Genomic DNA, 19,203 nt, shown 5'->3' on the forward strand with positions numbered 1-19,203 from the left:
TTTCACTGATCTCAGTGAGGACCCATATTTGACCCTAACCCATGTTGAAGAGATACTTGTTCACTTTCCTTATGAGTAGAGGAGAGTCATCATGGACAAATGGATGCTAATGATTGCAGATATAAGTATAATATAGAGGATGATCATCTCCCCTTGGGAAGGATTCTCCAGATAACCCCACTTCACCTGCTCTGGAGAAAGAAATGCATATTTTGCAGAAGGAGGAGATGAATCTATCTCAGTTGAGATCCAAACATAGTCATTTCTTCTTTTGGTACTTTATTGTTGCTGCTGGATGAAGATCACTATAATTCTCAATCTCAACATTTTAATTTTACCTCTGTAATAATTTCTCCTAAGAGTCCTAAATGAATTGTTTTGTCCACAATTTCCTAAGTCTATAAAGAAGATTGGTTTGAGTCCATGGACAAAGAATGCTTATTTCCACAACTCCATAATGGAGTGTCATTCATATATATATATATATATATATATATATATATATATATATATTTTCACACACACATACACACACACACACACACACACACTGTATATATGTATGTATATATGTGTGTGTGTATTTTATTCACCAAATGCATGGCAATAATTGCTTCTGCTCCCTTCTGTTTTTGCAATAATATCTTTCTTTATATTCATGATTGATTGATCATAGCTCCCTTTAAAACCAGGCCTTTGCATTATTTCAGTACAACTCTTTTAGATCATTCAGGCCTTTGTGCAAACTGTATCAAATCTGATATCACATAGACCAGGTGCATTCAGTTCATTAGAGCAATGATAGATTTCAGACATGTTCTATTATAGCAAATGTGCTTGCAGCTTTTGCTGAAGCAGATTCTTGGTTGTCATCTCTATGGGAATGTTCAAAGATTCTTGAATCTGAAGGCAGCTGCTGTAAAAGTCTCATTAAAACTTAGATTATTTGAGGATTTGCTACAGTAGTCTTTATTTCTCTCTGTCTAAAATGGCAGTTCAACTCTACCATATTCACCTCCTGTTACTATTATTCCTGTCTTTCTAGAGAGACAAGATTCAAACAAATATTACCTTTCTCTATAAACTTGTTTTCCAAATTCTTTTAATATCTGTTTAAATCAAGTTCTTCTGGTTCAGCATAACTGAGATTGATTATATTTATTGCAATGTGCCGTACATGAGACTGCCTCTGAAAACTAACCAGAAGTTAGAACGCAACAGTCTGAATTGCTGGCAGGTGTTAACTACTGGGAGTATATTATACCAAAGATCACTGGTTGCCAGTAAGCTTATGAATGCAGTTCTAAATGCTGGTTTTGATCTATAAAACCTATAAGGTTTGGTACCAAGGTACCTTATAGACTATCTCCTCCAAACAGAACCAACATATCCAGTACATATATTACAGGAAAAGCTTCTAGTAATCTCACTTTTAAGGAAACCAAGGGGATCAAGGCAAGGAGATTGTGCTTTTCAGTTATAGTACCAACACCGTGGAAGAACTTCCCTGTAGATTAGCCCCCATCTTCATGGCCTTTCAAAAAGTAGTTAAGACTGAATTATTCTGAAGGGAGTTTCATATTTGAATGTCATTGACTGTTGTATTATTGAATGATGGGCTTTGCATTGCTTTAAGAATGTTGCATTATGATATACTGTATCAACTTATTATGGAGAGCCAAGTTTAGTGTGGAGGTTAAGGCACCAGGCTAGAAACCAGGAGACTCTGAGTTCTAGTCCTGCCTTGGGCATACAACCAGTTGGGTGATCTTGGGCCAGTCCTTCTCTTTCAGCCCGAGGAAGCAGGCAACGGCAAACCATTTCGAAATCTTGCCAAGAAAGCTTCAGGGACTAGTCCAGGCAGTCGCCCGGAGTCAACACTGACTCAAAGGCACAAAAAAATAGTACGACAGGCTAAGGGTATTGTCACTGTTTTTGTAATGTTTCTATTTCTTCTACAGTGGATGTTGTAATGTTTACTTTTACTGTGGATGTTTGATTTGTATTTATTATGATGTTGTTGTTATGCTGTGTTTTTAACTGTTATTAGCTGTCCAGAGTCATGATATATAAGCAGCCATACAAACTGAAACAAACAAGCAAACAAATACTTATTGTAGATGTACTGTAAATATTTTAGCTGTTGTAACCTGCTATGTCATAAAGAAATTGGCGGAATACAAATTTGATAAATAAATAAAAATAACTATATTGTAGTTCAGTGAGCCTCAGTAGCTTGTTTTAATCTTGGTCACAGTTTAGCAATAAAAAATGTATAGAAAATTATTGTATCCTATAAGTTTTAGGGTTTTAATAGGGGGATGTGGTGGCGCAGCGGCTTAATGACACTGAAAATTGCCGGCCAGAAATGGTCGACGCTTCAGCGGTTCGAGTCCAGCCTTCGCGTTAACAGGGTGAGCTCCTGTTTCCTCCCCAGTTCCTGTCAACCCAACAGTTCGAAAACTCACGTGAGTAGATAAATGGGTACTCTCACTACGGTGGGAGGAAAAATGCTGGCGGCGCCTTGCAAAAGGAGTCAGGAGCAGTTGCCGGTAAGTGCGAAACCGCGCTCGCCCAAAAAGGGCGCAAAGCAACGGAAACCCCGCCTCCTGCACTCGCCAGCTGGGCTCTGCTCTAGGAAGGAGGCTCTGGCAAACCACTTCTGAAACACCTTGCCTTGAAAACTGCAAGGACTCATCCAAGCAGTCACTGCAGAGTCAGTAACGACTGAGCGCAGATTAAAAAAAAAAATAATAAGTTTTAAGTGATACAGTTGAGACCAGTATCACTAAAATTAAGAGGGGTTGCCAGGACCATTATGAGATATGAATCTGTTTCAGGCAAACTGTATCTGCGCATACACAGATTTGTAACATCTTGAAATCTAACTCATTTATTGTGGCACATTTTAACAGCCATGTACTTGACTGAGTTCTTAAAGAATAGAATTAAATTTACTGTAAATTGGTTAAGCAATTCCATTCCATCTGGGTTTTTTTTTTAATTGAAGAATCATCACTTTTAGATCAGCAAAACATTGCTCAGAGAATATGAAATCTCTCCCCACTAGGTTCTGAATTCTGCTAGTTTTTATGTACACTTATGTCAGCTTACTGTTTTTACCTGAAAGAAATGTAGATTTTTCTGCAAATAGTGAACCTTTGAAATGGGGGAGTTGTCAGATTTTTTGAGAGTGTGGTAATGGAGACCAGTGATTTTTTTTCTCTCTCTCTCTCTGATCTGCCTTTTTGTGATGGTTTATCTTAAATTCAGGATTATCATCTTTTGGGGAAAATGTGCAATTCTTTTGGCTTTGAGATTGATTTATTTTTCCTTGGTGGATAGCAAAAAGCTAGGTGGTAATGTTAATCCAGTAGACAGTAAGCAAGTAAAGGAGCCCATGATGGTGTGATTGATGTCCAAAGAGTGGAGATACCTTGTTTGAGATTCTGGAACCCACTTATTATTTCTGCTTAGTAACTCTCTGCCTTCGGCTGTTATTCCTTTCTATCAAGTCCAAGAATGTACCCCAGAACATGAATTCTCATTTCTTGTTACGTCCAGAAAAGTGAATAACTTTGTTCTATGCCTTCTGTATGTCCAATTTGGATTTTTTAAAATCCAGGCAGGGTTGCATCCACCTTATTTAGGATTAACAAACAATGAGCTTTGTTTCACACTTTGGAACTCATTGCTGTCTAGGTCTACCTCACTTTCCTGAGACGTAGAGTCACAGCTGGATCAAGTCCTTATCTGCAAATGAGGTAACTGTCCTTGAAGTCATTAGAGTGGGCAGATAGTGTTCTAGCTGGGTACAGGACAAGAACACCTTAAACTGATAGCTTTCTTTTGTACTTATGTGCGGAAACTGAATGGACCTTGATGATTTCTCCCACATTCTATTCTTACTGATCTAGATCTGTTAGACAGATGGCAAGGGCTTTGATGATTGTATTCCGGGTAGAACGTAAACCTTTATATCTATGAAGCAGATGTATTAGAGGTATTGAAATTGTTTCTGGGAATCTGCATCCTTTTGGGGTACTTTATATTCTTTGCCATTTATAATTTGACCTCTAAGAATAAAGGGAATGCTTGTCAGTGGTAAGAACGCATTTTTCCTGGGAAGGCATTAGGATATGGGCTGGATAACAGGCAGTGTTCTGAAAAGGCAGATGCTGGGACTCAGTCCTGTGTGAAAGTGACATACTATAACCTTGAAGCCTTTTTTTTTTCATTTGACTTCAGGAATGTGAAGTTGATGATAATTTACTCAGTGCTGAAAAAAAACCCTCTGCATATACTCAAAATTAACAGTGGTCTCTTTCTCATAACTGAGTTAAAATGCTATCCACAGATCCTTCAGCCAGAAGAAAACTATAGCGGCATAAAATTGGCTGCCCTCACTGGAATAGTGCTGGAATAGGGCAAGTTTTGACAGATGACTAAACCTGTTGGTCTGGTTTGGTGAAAGTTTTGGCTGCAAGATCTTTGTGTGATCCCTGGGATTCTTTTGAACCCAGGATTAGCTGTAATGCTATTCTGGAATAGAGTTAAACCCCTGGACAAAATACTTGCCCTCAAGCAAAGCTGGTCAGAGGCTTTTTGGAACAAGATCCCATTTAATTGGTAAATGATTGATTGGATGGATATCCTGATAGGCTGACTTTCAGTGTAAGATTCTCAGAATATCTTGGGGTGTAGAAGCATGAAAAGCAACGATACAGAAAGATTGATATGTCAGAACGTCCTTCCCTCAGTTGCCTTACAGATGTATTGGGGCTGCAATTCCTAGCCGGCTTAAGGGTATATGACACCCCTAGGCCACATTGACTGATGGTACCACTTCCCGCTGATGCAAAGATTTGCATTTTTAAAATGATTCAGAAGGAGGGGAGGCACTGAGGCCTCCTAAGCTTTGGTACCCTAGGCCAGTAGCCTACTCGGCCTTAGCCTAAAGCTGGACCTGACTTCACTAACGTAATTGTAGGAGGCTAAGGAGTTGAATATGGGCCATAGGCCATGAGTCATCTCTAGTGATGCTCTTCAGTTTGCAGATGCTTTGCAGGAAGCCAGCTAAAAATAAGATTTTTAGACCAAGATTTGCAATGTCTTCTCATTCTCGCTCTCTCTCGTTCTCTTTCTTTCACTTAAAGCAGTTCTTGTACTGGGGAGGAGCCTGTTGTACAAACACAGGCTTTTCTGTCACTTGTTCTTTTTTTTAAAAAAGCTCTGTTCTGTCCTATTTTTTTCCTTGCAGTTGTTCATTATGTTGCCTATTAAAATACCTGTGGTCAGCAAACCACAAACCTGAGCTGTTGGTACCCAGACTCTTCATCCCAAATGTGCTGTCTGGGTCTATTTCTGCTTTCCAAATGTGAGATTCAAGCAACAATTTTATGGCTGCCTTCTTTTGTGGGGTGGGGGAAGAATAGAGAAGAGAAGTGGTGAGGAAAGCGGGAGTAGGTAAATATTTACTGAAGGCGACTATTTTCTTGCAAATATTAAAGGGAAGAGTTGGGTGCTTTTGTGGTCCCAAGAGAAAGGGGAATAAACTCGAGACTGTGGGATCAGAATCAGTAGGATTCAGTAAATAAACTCATAAATGCAAACATTACTATTTTGGGTGCCATTATGTTAAAGAAGAGTTGTAATTATTCCTATGTGCTTAAGTTGCCAGACTTCTTTAGTTACTGGATGTTTTGGTAGGATGGGCGATTTGCACATCAGCCCCTGTGTTATTTAATTTTAGTTTATATGCTTTGTACCTTAAAAAAATTTAGACTGATAATACTAAACCAATAAATAAATAATATTGTAGACATATATTTTTCTTCCTCACAACTTGTTTAACTCTAATCATCAAGTACCTGCCTGGGAAGGAAAGCTTTTGTGAAACATTTAGAGAGTAGTATTTCCAAGAAATAAGGAAAAATGTCAGGAGTGACTCTGTGCTTCCTTAATGACATGGGAAAAGAGGGTGCCTACACCAATGTATTATGTAAAATGCCAGTGTATTAATGAATTCATTATTTGCAATATAATTTGTATGCCACCTATTCCCAGTCTCTATTATACCGAATGTTCTGGTTGCATCTCCTTTCTTTAACTGCAGCTGCTCTGCTTATGGTTCTTCTTCAATTTTAGCGATGACATCACCTCAACCATGAGATTCCTAGGTAGTGTGAATGGGTAGTGTGAATGGGCAGTGGCTGATTCTAAAATGAGAGGAGGGGGATCTCATAACCTGGAAAACCTGCCCTTACCAAATCAAGGTTTTGTGGAATGGGAAGAAAGGTCAGTGTATGTGCAGGGACAATTTTCTTTGTTTATAATCAGTTGTATCAGATATGAAGGCTCCAACTAGGGTAAATCTGGCATTCAGAGTAGCTTTAAAGCTGAGAGAGGGTGAGTGTGTGGACTAGAAGCTAACCTATGAGTAAATCCCCATTAATTTCATTTGCCCCCTTTGAATCTTCACTGGTCTTTATTGCAAAAACTGTATCTTGGCTTAAGAGAATCTAGTTAAGAGAGGAACGCTGCAAGATGCAGTGTGGGTATGTGTAAATGTTGAAGGTATCATTGCAAGGAGGTAGCTTTTCTGGGCCTGGCATTCTTAATCCTGTCTAAGGATGACTGATAACCCTCTTCAAACTTGGTCCGTATCACATTACCTAAGGCTGAAGCAAAGGTCTGGAACAGTATCAGCTGAATGTCAGCTCTCCAGGCAGCTGTTGTTTGAACCCAGTGCCCTACCTCTTGTCTTAAGATCTTCAGGGCTATGCTGTGGTCCTCTGCCTCTAAAAAGGAATCCTTGGGCTGCCTGGCTTTCCTGTGCTGAGAAGTAGATGGCAAGCTTGCAAGGAAGGGAGAAGCAAGAAGTAGAGCCCCTAAGCATCCATTTGCTGCGTGGATAGCAAACTGGATCACTTTCTCAATAATAATAATTGTTGTTGAGAGTCAGGCGACATACAAGTTTAATAAATAATAATAATAATAATAACTTGTATGTTGCCCGACTCTCAACCACTCTGGGCTGCTCACAGCAATCAAACAAAGAAATTACAATAACTCCCATTTGTCAAATTGCATATCTCAGCCTTCATTCTACCAGTTTGTAATTTGGGGTACGTCAGTTTAGACTACCAATATTTCTACAAAAACTAATAGTTATCAAACAATGAGAAGTGACACTAGTCCCTTGAGCTGGGGATGCACCCTGGGGCCGGAACAGATGATTGCAGCTTAGTGAATCCTGCCTTGTTAATGAGAACAAGTCGATGAAAGCTCGTGCATTATACTGTCTAAGTGATTGATCAGGCAGCAAACTGTATTTGCCGTGAATCTGATTTTGGAAGGGCATCTCTTTCAGTGTGACCCTTTCCCTTGCCCCACGTCTCATTGAGGTAACCTGAGAAGCTGGTTTATAGTTGCCAAGGGGTCATCTCCTGGCAGCTCCATTCAGCCTTCCTACAACTGCCCTAGAATGCGTACCCTCCTGAACTGAGAGACCTCAGCATTTTGTTGGCTTCCAAGAAGGCTTTGAAACATGCTTTTAACCATTGATTTTAATTATTTTTAACTGATGTCAGTAATTGTTTTAAACTTCTTTGGTTGAATTTTGATTTTATATTTTATTATAAACTGCTAAGCGATCTTGTGAGCTGGCAGTTTTAACTTTGTGCAGCAGCAACCAGTGCCTTTGTGTGGCTGGTGCCATAACTTTAGAGAGGCACTGGACATTTTCAGAGAAGCCAGGTGATGTCTGTGGCTAGAGGACTTGGTGTTGACAATCCCTTCTTTCTTCAGGATAGGAACCAATCACAGGGAAGGTGTTTCTAGGGAGGTAGAGTTGCTTGCACACCTCCCTTCTAGGACCAGCTACACTTGAAATGGGTCTGTCTAGGCTTAGGGAGGACAGATCTTGAGGATTTGAATGATTTCAGAAAACAGGGTTTCTTTCTTTAAATAAGAGAAATCAGAATCTCATAAATATACTATGTGTTGTCAAGTTGTACAGGCATGCAATATTACAGTAATTCGTTTTCTTTTTAAATACTCACTCCTTATGCCTCTAAGATTAGGTGGCAGAGCTTCCAAATTAGACAGGCTTGCTTCTAGAAAAAGACAAATCCATAAAGTTAAATTTGGCTTTTTTTGGTCCTGTTTTTGTACCAGCAAATTCTTAAGTACAGTAGTACAGAAATTCATACATTCAGTGTGCATTTTTATACTGACTTTTCCAAATATATGAATTTTTCCAAGAACTTTTCTCTAATGTAGTGTTAATGTTTTCACAGCATACGTGATTTTGCAATAATAGTCCTAATGTGCCCACTTTTGTAAGTATTTTTGTTGGTCTGGAAATAATAATGTCATGGTGCATTATCTATTGGTTCAGGAAATTAGGCAAATTCACAATAAGATATCATCTAAACTAATTTCTCCCATTTCTAATTGTTTCCAAGCTGGCTTTTTTATGGCTCAATGTGTAGTGTAAACCTAGCTAGTTGTGCCTTATTTAACAAACCATAATTAAATATATCCTGGCTTTGTGTGATACATAAACACAATTAATATGTAGATTCTGTATCTCCACACTGATGTGCGGACGCAGAATCACATTTGCCACAGGACCATAGAAGTGCTATCATAGAAGCTAATTCTTCTCAATGAGGGAATGAGGCTTCTATGGAACAGTTCCACCTCCATGAAAATTACAGGCATGGTTTTTGCTCTAGACGTTCTTTTGTTTATAAAATTGTTCTGGCTCTGGGTTTCTTCCTCTGGCCCCTCCTGAGCTACATACAATGAAGCTTTCACAGTGGCTGACGGCACACAGCTGCATTTATAGCAAAACTTCATAAACACCCCAAAGTATAAAAATATGATCCACCTCCAGCCCCACCACAGAGGTCCTGGCCAATGGGGAGGTGAGGCGGTTCCTGCCGGCACAGGGAGGAAGTGTGGTCTTACAGGTGGGCACAGGGCCATCGCAGCACCATCCCTCTGGCAAAACTGCTACTTTTTAACATGTTTCATCTGTTTCCCTGCTGTTTCTCTTCCAAATATGCTCACTTGGGATATGGAGGAGGGCAGGCATGGACCGCTATGTGTTTTTTCTGGGACTTTGGTTCTTCTCTCTCTCCCTCATGCAAACCCACACGCATATGCACACTGAGGAAATTCTTAACACAGTCATCTTCTCCAGCCCAAATGTCACCTCTGTTCCAGCACTGAGTGGATGGAACAGAGAACTTGGTGGCAGCAGCAGTTCTGGTACTTAGCCAACTGGGGTCCAGTTCTGGTTTGGCAAGAAAAAGAGCTGGATTACTGCCATTCCCCTGCAGCTTACCTAGCTGTCTAGTTCCCCCCTCCCCTCCTGCACCCTTTTCAAAGGCAATCCAGCCATAGCACATGGGGAGACAGCTGTTAGAACAGGCTGCATGAGTGAGGAAGACTGTGATCTTCTAACTATCCAATCCATATCCTTCATAGAGGGGAGCTCCTTTTCTGCAGCTGTAAAATGAACCTGGGAAGCCAGGATTATTAAATCTCATTCTAGACTTATCTCTCTTCCCAAGAGCTGCAAAATGAGCCCAGGACTCCTGGCTTTTTATGTTTTCTTCTCTCTCTCTCAGCCTCCAGCCTTCTTCTTGGTCTTGGTTCTCTGCCGGGAGTCAGGATTGAGAGAGATGAGCATTCATATGGAGAGTTTGGTGCCTGTGCTATGATTTTGGGGATGGCAGTCAAAGAGGTCACAAAGGACTTTCTGATGATTCTGTTTTGCTCTCTAGCTGGAAAAAGCTGCATTCATTGCATTGGCCACTGATATTTGTGCAGATGAACTTTGAGCAAGGAAATTTGCAAAGTCTTCCTCCAGCTGTTCTCTTCTACAAGAGAGAGCCTGGATTAATTAATGTACCGTGCTGTGGTGGAGACTGAAAAGGCAATAAAACATCAAGTGATTATTGGCTCTGCTGGACTTTGTACTTTTTCCTGGTTTTTATGTTTGAAATAAGTATTGCCTCAGGGACCACCAGCTTGTAATCTGATTCTGGTTTAGACTGGATAGTACCAGGTTTCAGCAGGCTGGATTCCTCTCCTACCTAACATGGTCTTTTGAAATGGATTTCAAATATCTGGCATAGGCAGAGTGACTGGACTGTTACAGGAGGAACCCTACCCTGAAGTACCCTGCTGCTTGCAAAAAGCATATGGCACACATTCCACCTCTCCAAAGCACCTGAATCTCCTAAATCAGTCCCATTTTGGATCCTGGCCTCACCCTTTTCATAGTACAGTCTTCAACATGCCACAGAATGCCTGGCCTGACCCTTGAGTTGACAGAAGTTGTGCAACCCTGACATAAAGGAACATTCATAAATTCAACCCCTCATTTATCATCATCAGTTCTAATTATACCTCACACTGCATAAGTAGATCAGGTCTAATTCTTCACTTTGCCCTCCCATTTTCTTCTAAATTTATGCTCCATGTGGCCCATGAATTGGGTAGGGTTCTGTCTGGTTTTTCTTCTGAGGGAGGTGATGAGGTATGATGGGGCTAAAACTGAAGTAAATTTAGAAAGTCTGTGGATTAGATTCTTCTTGTTCTAACTACCTGATTCAAATACACTGCATATTCTCTGTATTTTTCACAATAGCTGTGTTTTACTCGTTCACAGTTGAATTTAATGCTTAGTTAAAAACTTTAAGTAAATTTAGGAAAGAACGCTTTGAGTCAGACTGTGCATTCCCAAAGAGATGCAAACTGTCTCCATATTCTCCTTAATCACCATTTACTGACCATTCCTCTGATTAAAAAAAAATTATGAACAATAAAAATATCCTCAAAACTCCATTTTCCTAAGGGGATTATTTGACTCCATTTAATTTTCCATTCTGGAGTCTGGGAGAGCTCAGTCCCTCTTCATGTAGCCTCCAGCTGACTGGATCAATTAGCTGGGAGATAACCATGAATAAAACAGTATGGCAAATTTGCAAGTGAGGTCTATGAGCACAAGAGGGCTAGGCATCTCAGTCCCAGATATAAAATGTCAGGATAAGCAGTAAAGCAGACTTGAGAGTTAAGTATCTCAGGCAGCAAAAACAGAAACTGGGGGAAGCCAGTTAAGAGTATATAACGTAAGCTTGTGAGGAATCCCTCCTCAGTGTACATGAGGGGAGACCTCACAAATGTCTCAGTTCCTGTAAGACAGCAAGTGATGGTGAGAAGGCCAGGACAGTCAACAAGGCCATTAAATGAAAACTAGTTATGAAGACAGGAGGGACAGGTAGAGATGTGGAAACTGTAGAGGATATCACACAGTTGCATGTATAGTTGGACAACGGTTCTGGTTGTGTTTGATGTAATGAGCTCCTGATGCTCAGAGATCAATGATTATTCCACTGAGACAAAGATAAATGATCTGGGAAAGCTAAGAGGGGGAGACAGGCATTGGTGGATGACGTCTTCATTGATAGTCCACTCATGAGGACAAGTGGAAAGGTACGGCAGAGGAAAATTATTTCCTTCAAAGGACTCATTCCTTGGAGGTGAATATTATGAACAATAAAAATGTCCCTCAAAATCCCAGTTTGAAATGAAACGTGAGGATTTTAAAATGTGAAAGCTTGACTTCAAAGTCTAAAACATTAACTTGACCGCAGTACTTTGATGTGAACTCAGCTGCCTCAAAAATAGCAATGGACTCTCAAGCTTCTTTCTCTTATCTTCATGTTTGTCAGACACGGAAACTGTCCAAGATGGAAAGGCAGCGCTTCAGTGAGGAGGTAGAGATGCTGAAGGGGCTCCAACACCCTAACATTGTCCGTTTCTATGACTCATGGAAGTCTTCTGTCAAAGGACAGGTCTGCATTGTGCTGGTCACAGAACTCATGACCTCAGGCACCCTCAAAACGTGAGCACAGAATGGACTGGATGGGAATGGGTGGCGGGGATGAGAAGCAGCCCCAGAGGGGCTATGTTGCTTTTTTCAGGGAAGGGCATTTTTTAGCCCATTCTCCTATCTTCAAGCCACAAAGAGGGTCATTTCTGCAGCAAAGTATTAATAACACTGCTCCTTCTCTGGAAAATATTTTCAAAGATTGCCTGATTCTTTCATTTTTATTCTGAAGAAACAGAAATGTCTGAGCTAATGTCATCATGCTTCCTGTATGTTTCCATTAACTGCTAAGTAACAAATCTTTTCCCCAAATGCTGGTTGCCTGTAAAGCTGGTGTTTACAATAAGTCAGTGTGGGGATGTGATCCAAATGAGGAGCACAGTGCTGTATTGGAGGACAATGCAAGGAAGTTTTTCTTTCAAAGATAATTGACCACAGTCCCTTTAGACTTCAGATGCTGGAAATTCATACAGTTTCCAGTATCCAGTTCTGGAAGTATACCCTTAACCAACAAAGATTAGTGTACTCTGTCTGAGATAGTTGTCCACTTCCACTGAGAGCCCAGCTTTGGGAGGGATGCACATGGAGGAAGGGGACAGCCACCTAGCCAGCCAGATCAGCCAAATCAACTCTGGCAATCAGTGGGGTGATAGATGTTGCATCCATTGCCCTCACATTAATTCTCATTGAGTTGGTTTTTTTAGGGTCCTTTCATGAACTTCATGGTTTTTATACTGCTTTATTTTTATTCTTTGGCAGAACTTCAGAAAACTCAAAACATCAGAACACTCCATTTTATTCTCCTTTCCTTTATTTTTCTAGTAATCTCTTCTAACCATTAGCCATATGGTTATATCACTGAGCAGACTAGTCATCTTGGGATTTTTTGGGGAACACTGTTTTTGGAGTTCTTGCCTCAACAATACCTTTGTCATTTTGAAAATATTTGGTTCCCCCCAAACCTGTCATGGCCCACAATCAGTGGTGATGATGAGATGGCCCTGAATCATATCACTCTTTGTCTTTTTGTAGGTATTTGAAGCGATTCAAGGAGATGAAGATGAAGGTTCTTCAGAGATGGAGTAGACAGATCCTTCGAGGACTCCATTTTCTACATACACGATCCCCTCCAATCATCCATCGGGACCTGAAGTGTGATAATGTCTTTATCACAGGTCCTACAGGCTCAGTCAAAATTGGGGATCTTGGTTTGGCCACACTCAAGCGTGCATCATTTGCAAAGAGTGTCATAGGTATTTGATGGGTAAAGAGTGGGTAGCAGAATATGTCGATTTGTCATTATATATCTGTTCACCTTAAAAACCATGTTCAGTAACAGTAATTATTTGGATCACATCTCTAAGATATTTGGATCTGTGTTCCTTCCAAAATTTGGAAATAGCATGACAAGCAGCAATCATTTGTACAGATGGTAGCATTAAAAGAGAGATCTTTGCTCAAATTGAGAACTTCTTAAGATCCTATGGAATCTTTTGAGCAGAATCTTATGGGGCAGAATTGGTACTTTAAGTATCTCTTGATCTTCAGAAGCATGCTTGGATAATGCATTACTGTTCCCATTGGGTTAAAGGGAAAATCTATAGCCTTTATATATCTCAGGCTTAAATGTGGAATGGGTTTTTCCCAGGGCTGGTTTAAAGACTGTGTAGATCCCAGGCACTCTTGTCTGAGACATTAATTGGGGGGTGGTGGTGGGGGGGAGAGGATGGAAACAGGGTTGAAAGATTTTGGGAGCTTCAGAATTCCTGGACATTGCTCTGGTTTCACCTAATGGTTTGAGTCTCAGATAAATCCTTTCCTTCCTTTTCCAGGAACCCCTGAATTTATGGCTCCAGAGATGTATGAAGAAAAATATGATGAAGCAGTGGATGTTTATGCCTTCGGCATGTGCATGCTGGAGATGGCAACTTCAGAATACCCCTATTCAGAATGCCAGAATGCAGCTCAGATTTATCGTAAAGTTACCTCGGTAAGAGTACAATCTCTAGCTTCTCTGAAGAAGCTTGGGGTGATTTCTCTGCATTCTGGACTCTATCTCTTGCAATGTCCTTTTGCATTGGAAAGGAGGAAAGGAACTTTCCCATGATTAGTTTCCAAGGAATCTGAGTTTTTAGTGCAATTTTGGATTTAGAACAAAATTATGCTAATTAGGACCAGTGAAGAGCAGCCATGGCAAGAAGATTGGGTTGAACTTCAGAGGAGTGCAACTCTGTACTTCTGGTTTCTGGCCATATGCTTTTCTTGTAGCATCATAAAACTTAAAAAGTGTAATTTAACATGGTACAGAACAATAATTTTCATGTTCAAAATCCATTTGGCAAGCTTCCAATGTGAGAAGGGTTGGGCTTTTTTCATTCCAACCCTTTACTCCATTTTAATTTGAGATTTAAATTGGTAAAAAGAGAGATGCTAAATGGGAATCCAGCCAACTTAGAAACAATTTGATTTTAGCTGGAAGACTTGTTCCACTGGCCAGATTAGGGGTTAATTTATTCTATTTTATTGTACCCCACTTTGAGATTATTTTTAATGGAGAATGGATTGAAAACTGAAATAGATTCCTGGCATCCAGATCAGTTTAGGGTGTTAGTCCAGGTAAATAGAAGGTTTTACAGAAAAGGCTAAGCAATCACCTTTTTTTCTCCATAGCAGGAGAGACAAGCAAGATTAGTTGTCATAAGAGGAAAGGAGCTTGAATGCTTATATTGTTCTCCCTTCTACCCACCTTTTGGTCCTCTCTGTTATTTCTCATAACAGGGTATGAAACCAAACAGTTTTTACAAGGTGAAGGTGCCTGAACTAAAGGAGATCATTGAGGGTTGCATTCGGATGAACAAAAATGAAAGGTAGGGAACAGCACAGCTGCTTACATGGGTATGCTCAATCAATGAATATAGGTGATGTTTATGGGTTTGTGCACACATGTGTAATGCATGTGCCTGTGTGTGTGTAAGTACATATAGGTGGCCCTTTTTAAAAATTCCACAATATCTGGTAAACACAAAAGAATTGTCTGAGTAGGTATGGGTAGGAACTATGGGTAGAGCTAGGTAAGGAATGAGAAGAAAGGAATTCAGTACCTATTTCTACCTCTTTGAATTGTTCTGTTTGTAGAAATCATTAGAATCTCACCAGAACTGATAGCCAAATTGGGAATCACATTGGTTTTTAATTCTTCAAGGCAGACAACTCAGTGCAGAGATTCAAAATAGCATGCAGTTCACATGCAATCTGAGACATGCCTATTGTTGTTAGGGTGGACATGAAATCCTGCATTACCAATTAAGTTAATCTCAGCCTGACTCTCAAATTCTATTGGAGTTCAAGACCCTCAGACTCTCAGCGCTACTTCAGAAATTACCTCCACTAGCTGAATTATGGAGATAGTTAGATAGTAGGATGGGTTGGTTCATCAGCAAAACCCAAATCCTGCCTTTTGAGCCCAAAATAACAAGTTCAGACATTCGCAACTGACTAAATATTGAGGAGGATAGATATCTAACAAGAAAAGGGGTTCTATGGGTCACAGCTGCCACCCCTTTCCATCCCTCAAGTTAAAACTGATGTTGAACTTTATGCTCTGAACTCTATACTCTGCTGCTTTATACTCTGCTGTTTTCCTATGCTGCTTATATCTGGAGGATTTTAGGAGGCAAATTTGTATAGATAATGGGCATGGAACAGATTGGTGCTCATGTACTTATGAAGATCCTGGCCTGGATACCTCTCTAGTCACATTGATAAAAACAACCTGTGAATTCAAGTATACTTTCTCTTACCTCTCTCATTTTTCATTTTGCAGAGTAGTTTAAATTCAACTTGCCTCCCTATCTTCCCTGCAGATATACCATCCAGGATCTTCTGGACCACTCCTTTTTCCATGAGGATACAGGGGTCCATGTTGAACTGGCTGAAGAGGATGATGGGGTTAAGACCAATCTGAAGCTTTGGCTACGGATGGATGACACCAAAAAGCTGCATGGGAAGTACAAGGACAACAATGCCCTGGAGTTTCACTTTGAGCTGTATAAGGATGTGGCTGAGGAAGTTGCCCAGGAAATGGTACATCTTACTGTGATTCACTGGGAAGTGCAATCAGCAAGAGAGATCATCCTAACTATAGGCATTTCTGAATAAGAGAGAAAAGGAAAGCATTAGGTGAATTGTCTCATTGAGAGGTGCCCAGGTCTGCATAAAAGTGACAGAGAGCAATCCTTAATCATCCCCAGCATGTAGCAGCAGCTTAAACCCAAAGCGTTTTTTCTGGTATTTCTCCAGATCTTTCCAGATTAAGATGTGTTACTGAGTAAGGGATTTAGAGTAGAGCCACCTGGGTCTTTTATTTTTCTAACTGCATTTGGGATCAGCGTGTCCTGAGAATGGCATATCTTCTTAGGGAAAAGGAAGTTGCTTGCCATTAACTCTTATGATGCTAGCCTCTTATGCTAGCATATGAATAAGGCTCTGGAATCATTATTTATTAACATCTGTATTTTAAAATCATCATAGTTTCACATGATCATTTCTTTCACATTTCATTCTGTGTCATGAGAACCATCACAGTTGAGATCTAGTCTATATCTGTTCCCTTACCATGGCACATTGGATGAGAATTTTCCTGCATGTGTCCATGAAGGCCTAACTTGCTGCCTGCAGAGGTTGGTGTGTGCAAATATATCCAACCGCAAACCTACCCCACACTCACATCCCAAATCTACAATTCAATTACACACACACCATAGAGCCCACTCCCAGCACAATACTGCAGATGGCAGATAAGATGTATAGCCATGTCTGATTGTCCTTGTTTTCTTTTTTTTTTGCTCTGCCTCTCCTTCCTACCCCATCTCACTGATCCATCATGCAGGTGGTCCTAGGCTTTGTGTGCGAGGCAGACTACAAGCCGGTGGCCAAAGCAGTGCGTGAGCGAGTTCTTGCTATCAAGCGCCAGCGTGAGAAGGCCAAACGAGCTCAGGAACAGCAGAAGCGGCAGGAGCAATCTCTAGCAATGACTCCTGATATCCTGCATCTGCTGGACCTGGACTCCCCCTCACCTCTCAGTCCTGTCCAGCTCTCAGCACCCACCACACCAGGGTCTGGTGATTCTGCCCTCGGATCAACCTTTCCTCCAGAGCCAGAAGAGCCAGAAGTCGACCAGCACCAGCCTTTCCAGTATCATCCTAATTATTCCTCTACCACATGTAAGCACACCCAACAGTCTTGGCATCTCTGTCTTCAACCAATGACTATATAGCCAGTGCCCTCCAGTGTATTGGGCCACAGTTTCCATAATTCCCAGGCAGAAAGGGATTTGAGATTTGGGTCAGCTGTGCAATCCAGCATCCTGAGAACCTCAGCTTGCTACTTTTAAACATTGCTCTCTGTTTTTGTGGAGAGTTTTTGCTCTCTGTTTGTTCTTGAGGGGTCTGACATTTGCAAAGAAGCTGGGCGAAATTAGCAGTCGGCTGGAAAGCTTATGAGGCCACCAAGTTAGATGCAGTCGAGTCTGATTTCATATCTCTACTCCCCCCCCCCCACAGCTGACTGTGAGACTGACGGATACTTGAGTTCCTCTGGATTTGTGGACTTGCCTGACAAGCTACGGAATCACCCTAGCCCAATAACTGTTCCTGAGCATTCCTTTGCTTCGGTGAGTGTGAATGCTGTCCCTGGCATGCACAGCTGCATTGGATGAGGCTCACGCACATGGGGAGGACATGGGGATAAGGAGAACTGGTGTTGCAACTTCCCTTCAGTTGTTCTTTATACCCACAGAGCATTGCTGTGAGCCTGGACCCTGCCTCCATCAGTGACATCTCTTCCCCTGTCGACAGGTAGGGGAGTTGCAGGTTAACTGCTGTGGGATGTGACTCAAGATTTAGAGTGAACAAAATCTTATCACATGCTTTCTCTTCAAATTCTAAAATACCCTGTGGAGGGATAAATAAAGCTGAATCCCCTAGGATAAAGGTAACCTCTACGGGGATTACTCAGGAAGATGTGCTTTTTAGACGTGTGTTATATATTGGACTGTCCCCCTCTAGTACTTTTCTTCACAAGAGCCCTACCTCACACTGCCATCTGTTCATTTCCAAATAACTTCCAGTGCACCATGATTCGGCCATTTTGTCTTTGGCATCTGGGGATCCCAATTATGTATTGGGCTGCATGGAGCACCTTCTGATAACCATTACTGAGCCCAAGCTAACCAACAACAGAAGTCTGATGTAGCCAATCTGGGCTTGCTCTCTCTGTTTGAAACGTACCGCTTGTTGATTTTACTTCCCCGATCCAAACTAACTTCCAGTGCTCTGAAACAAAAAGAGAAGCAAAAAAGGCCTTCAGTTCACCATGGTGCTATTTTGGCAAGCACATCAATCTAAATCCTGAAAACACAACAAACAGCAAAGCTATTCTCAAGGGCTTTTCCCAAACCGGACAGAGTGAAAGAGAGAGAGAGGACAGGCTGTCTCTCCTAGGAGAAAGAAAATGCTCACGTACGCAGGATGACTTCACTGGAACATGGATTTCATTTGTAGCAAAAGCAGAGGGGGAGGGAAACAAAGATTTGTCAAGGGTAGCAAGGAATGGCAGATATAGATAGGGTATGTACAGCGGAAGAGGTGCGGTGAAATTACCATTGGTAGGATTGTATTTGAATCTTGTGGGGATATCTCAAACTTCTTTTTCCTCTCTGTGCGTACTGTCAGCTTGGAAAGGGTGGAACGGACAAGAAAGTACATATTCTCTTTGAGCAGAAGTTAAGGCCATTTCTTGAAAGCCTCAACTTTCCCTAAAACAAGAAATTTAGAAAGGGCAGGAAGTGAGATGAGTTTTATGATGCATCCAGACTGATCACATTTGTTAAACTTTTGCTTCCTCTTCCTCATCTGGAAATAGTTACACATCTGATGTGGCATCTGGCTTGAGTGATGGCTATGAGGGTCTCTCTGCAAGTGAAGGCAGACCGAAGCCCCTGGCCAAGCGGGCCCCTGGGAGACTGCTGCGCCGTCGTGCTCGATCTCGTCTGCGCATCACTAATGTGAGTGCTATCACTTGCAACAGCCTTATGTTTTAATAAAAATATTAATTAGCAGGCAATGAAAGAAAAAAGGATTAATGTACATATAGCTGTAGTAAGCGTGTGAGATAATATTAAAAGTGAAAAAAGGAGGAAGGAGGCTTGGAAAATTATCATCATAAACAAAACACCTCCAAAAAGGTTGACCTAAAAGTTGCCTTTCTTACCCCTTTGCCAGAAAAAAGAACAAAAT

At 41.1% G+C, this 19,203-nt stretch overlaps 1 protein-coding gene across 1 annotated transcript in view; it reads left to right on the top strand.

Moving 5' to 3' along the window:
* WNK4 (WNK lysine deficient protein kinase 4) overlaps nucleotides 1-19,203 on the top strand; it is a 37,173-nt gene that overhangs the window by 4,787 nt on the left and 13,183 nt on the right. Inside the window, exons 2-10 of the mRNA XM_088143315.1 lie at nucleotides 11,751-11,923; nucleotides 12,941-13,161; nucleotides 13,741-13,898; nucleotides 14,687-14,775; nucleotides 15,772-15,991; nucleotides 16,797-17,130; nucleotides 17,470-17,579; nucleotides 17,705-17,763; nucleotides 18,830-18,971. Coding sequence (XP_087999441.1) covers nucleotides 11,751-11,923; nucleotides 12,941-13,161; nucleotides 13,741-13,898; nucleotides 14,687-14,775; nucleotides 15,772-15,991; nucleotides 16,797-17,130; nucleotides 17,470-17,579; nucleotides 17,705-17,763; nucleotides 18,830-18,971 — 1,506 coding nt within the window. The remainder of the gene's footprint in view (nucleotides 1-11,750; nucleotides 11,924-12,940; nucleotides 13,162-13,740; nucleotides 13,899-14,686; nucleotides 14,776-15,771; nucleotides 15,992-16,796; nucleotides 17,131-17,469; nucleotides 17,580-17,704; nucleotides 17,764-18,829; nucleotides 18,972-19,203) is intronic.

Source organism: Python bivittatus, unplaced genomic scaffold (genome assembly GCF_059951505.1).
Source record: "Python bivittatus isolate LINGU-HERP-01145 unplaced genomic scaffold, Pbiv_v1 ctg000410_np1212, whole genome shotgun sequence".
Taxonomy (NCBI): Eukaryota; Metazoa; Chordata; class Lepidosauria; order Squamata; family Pythonidae; genus Python; species Python bivittatus.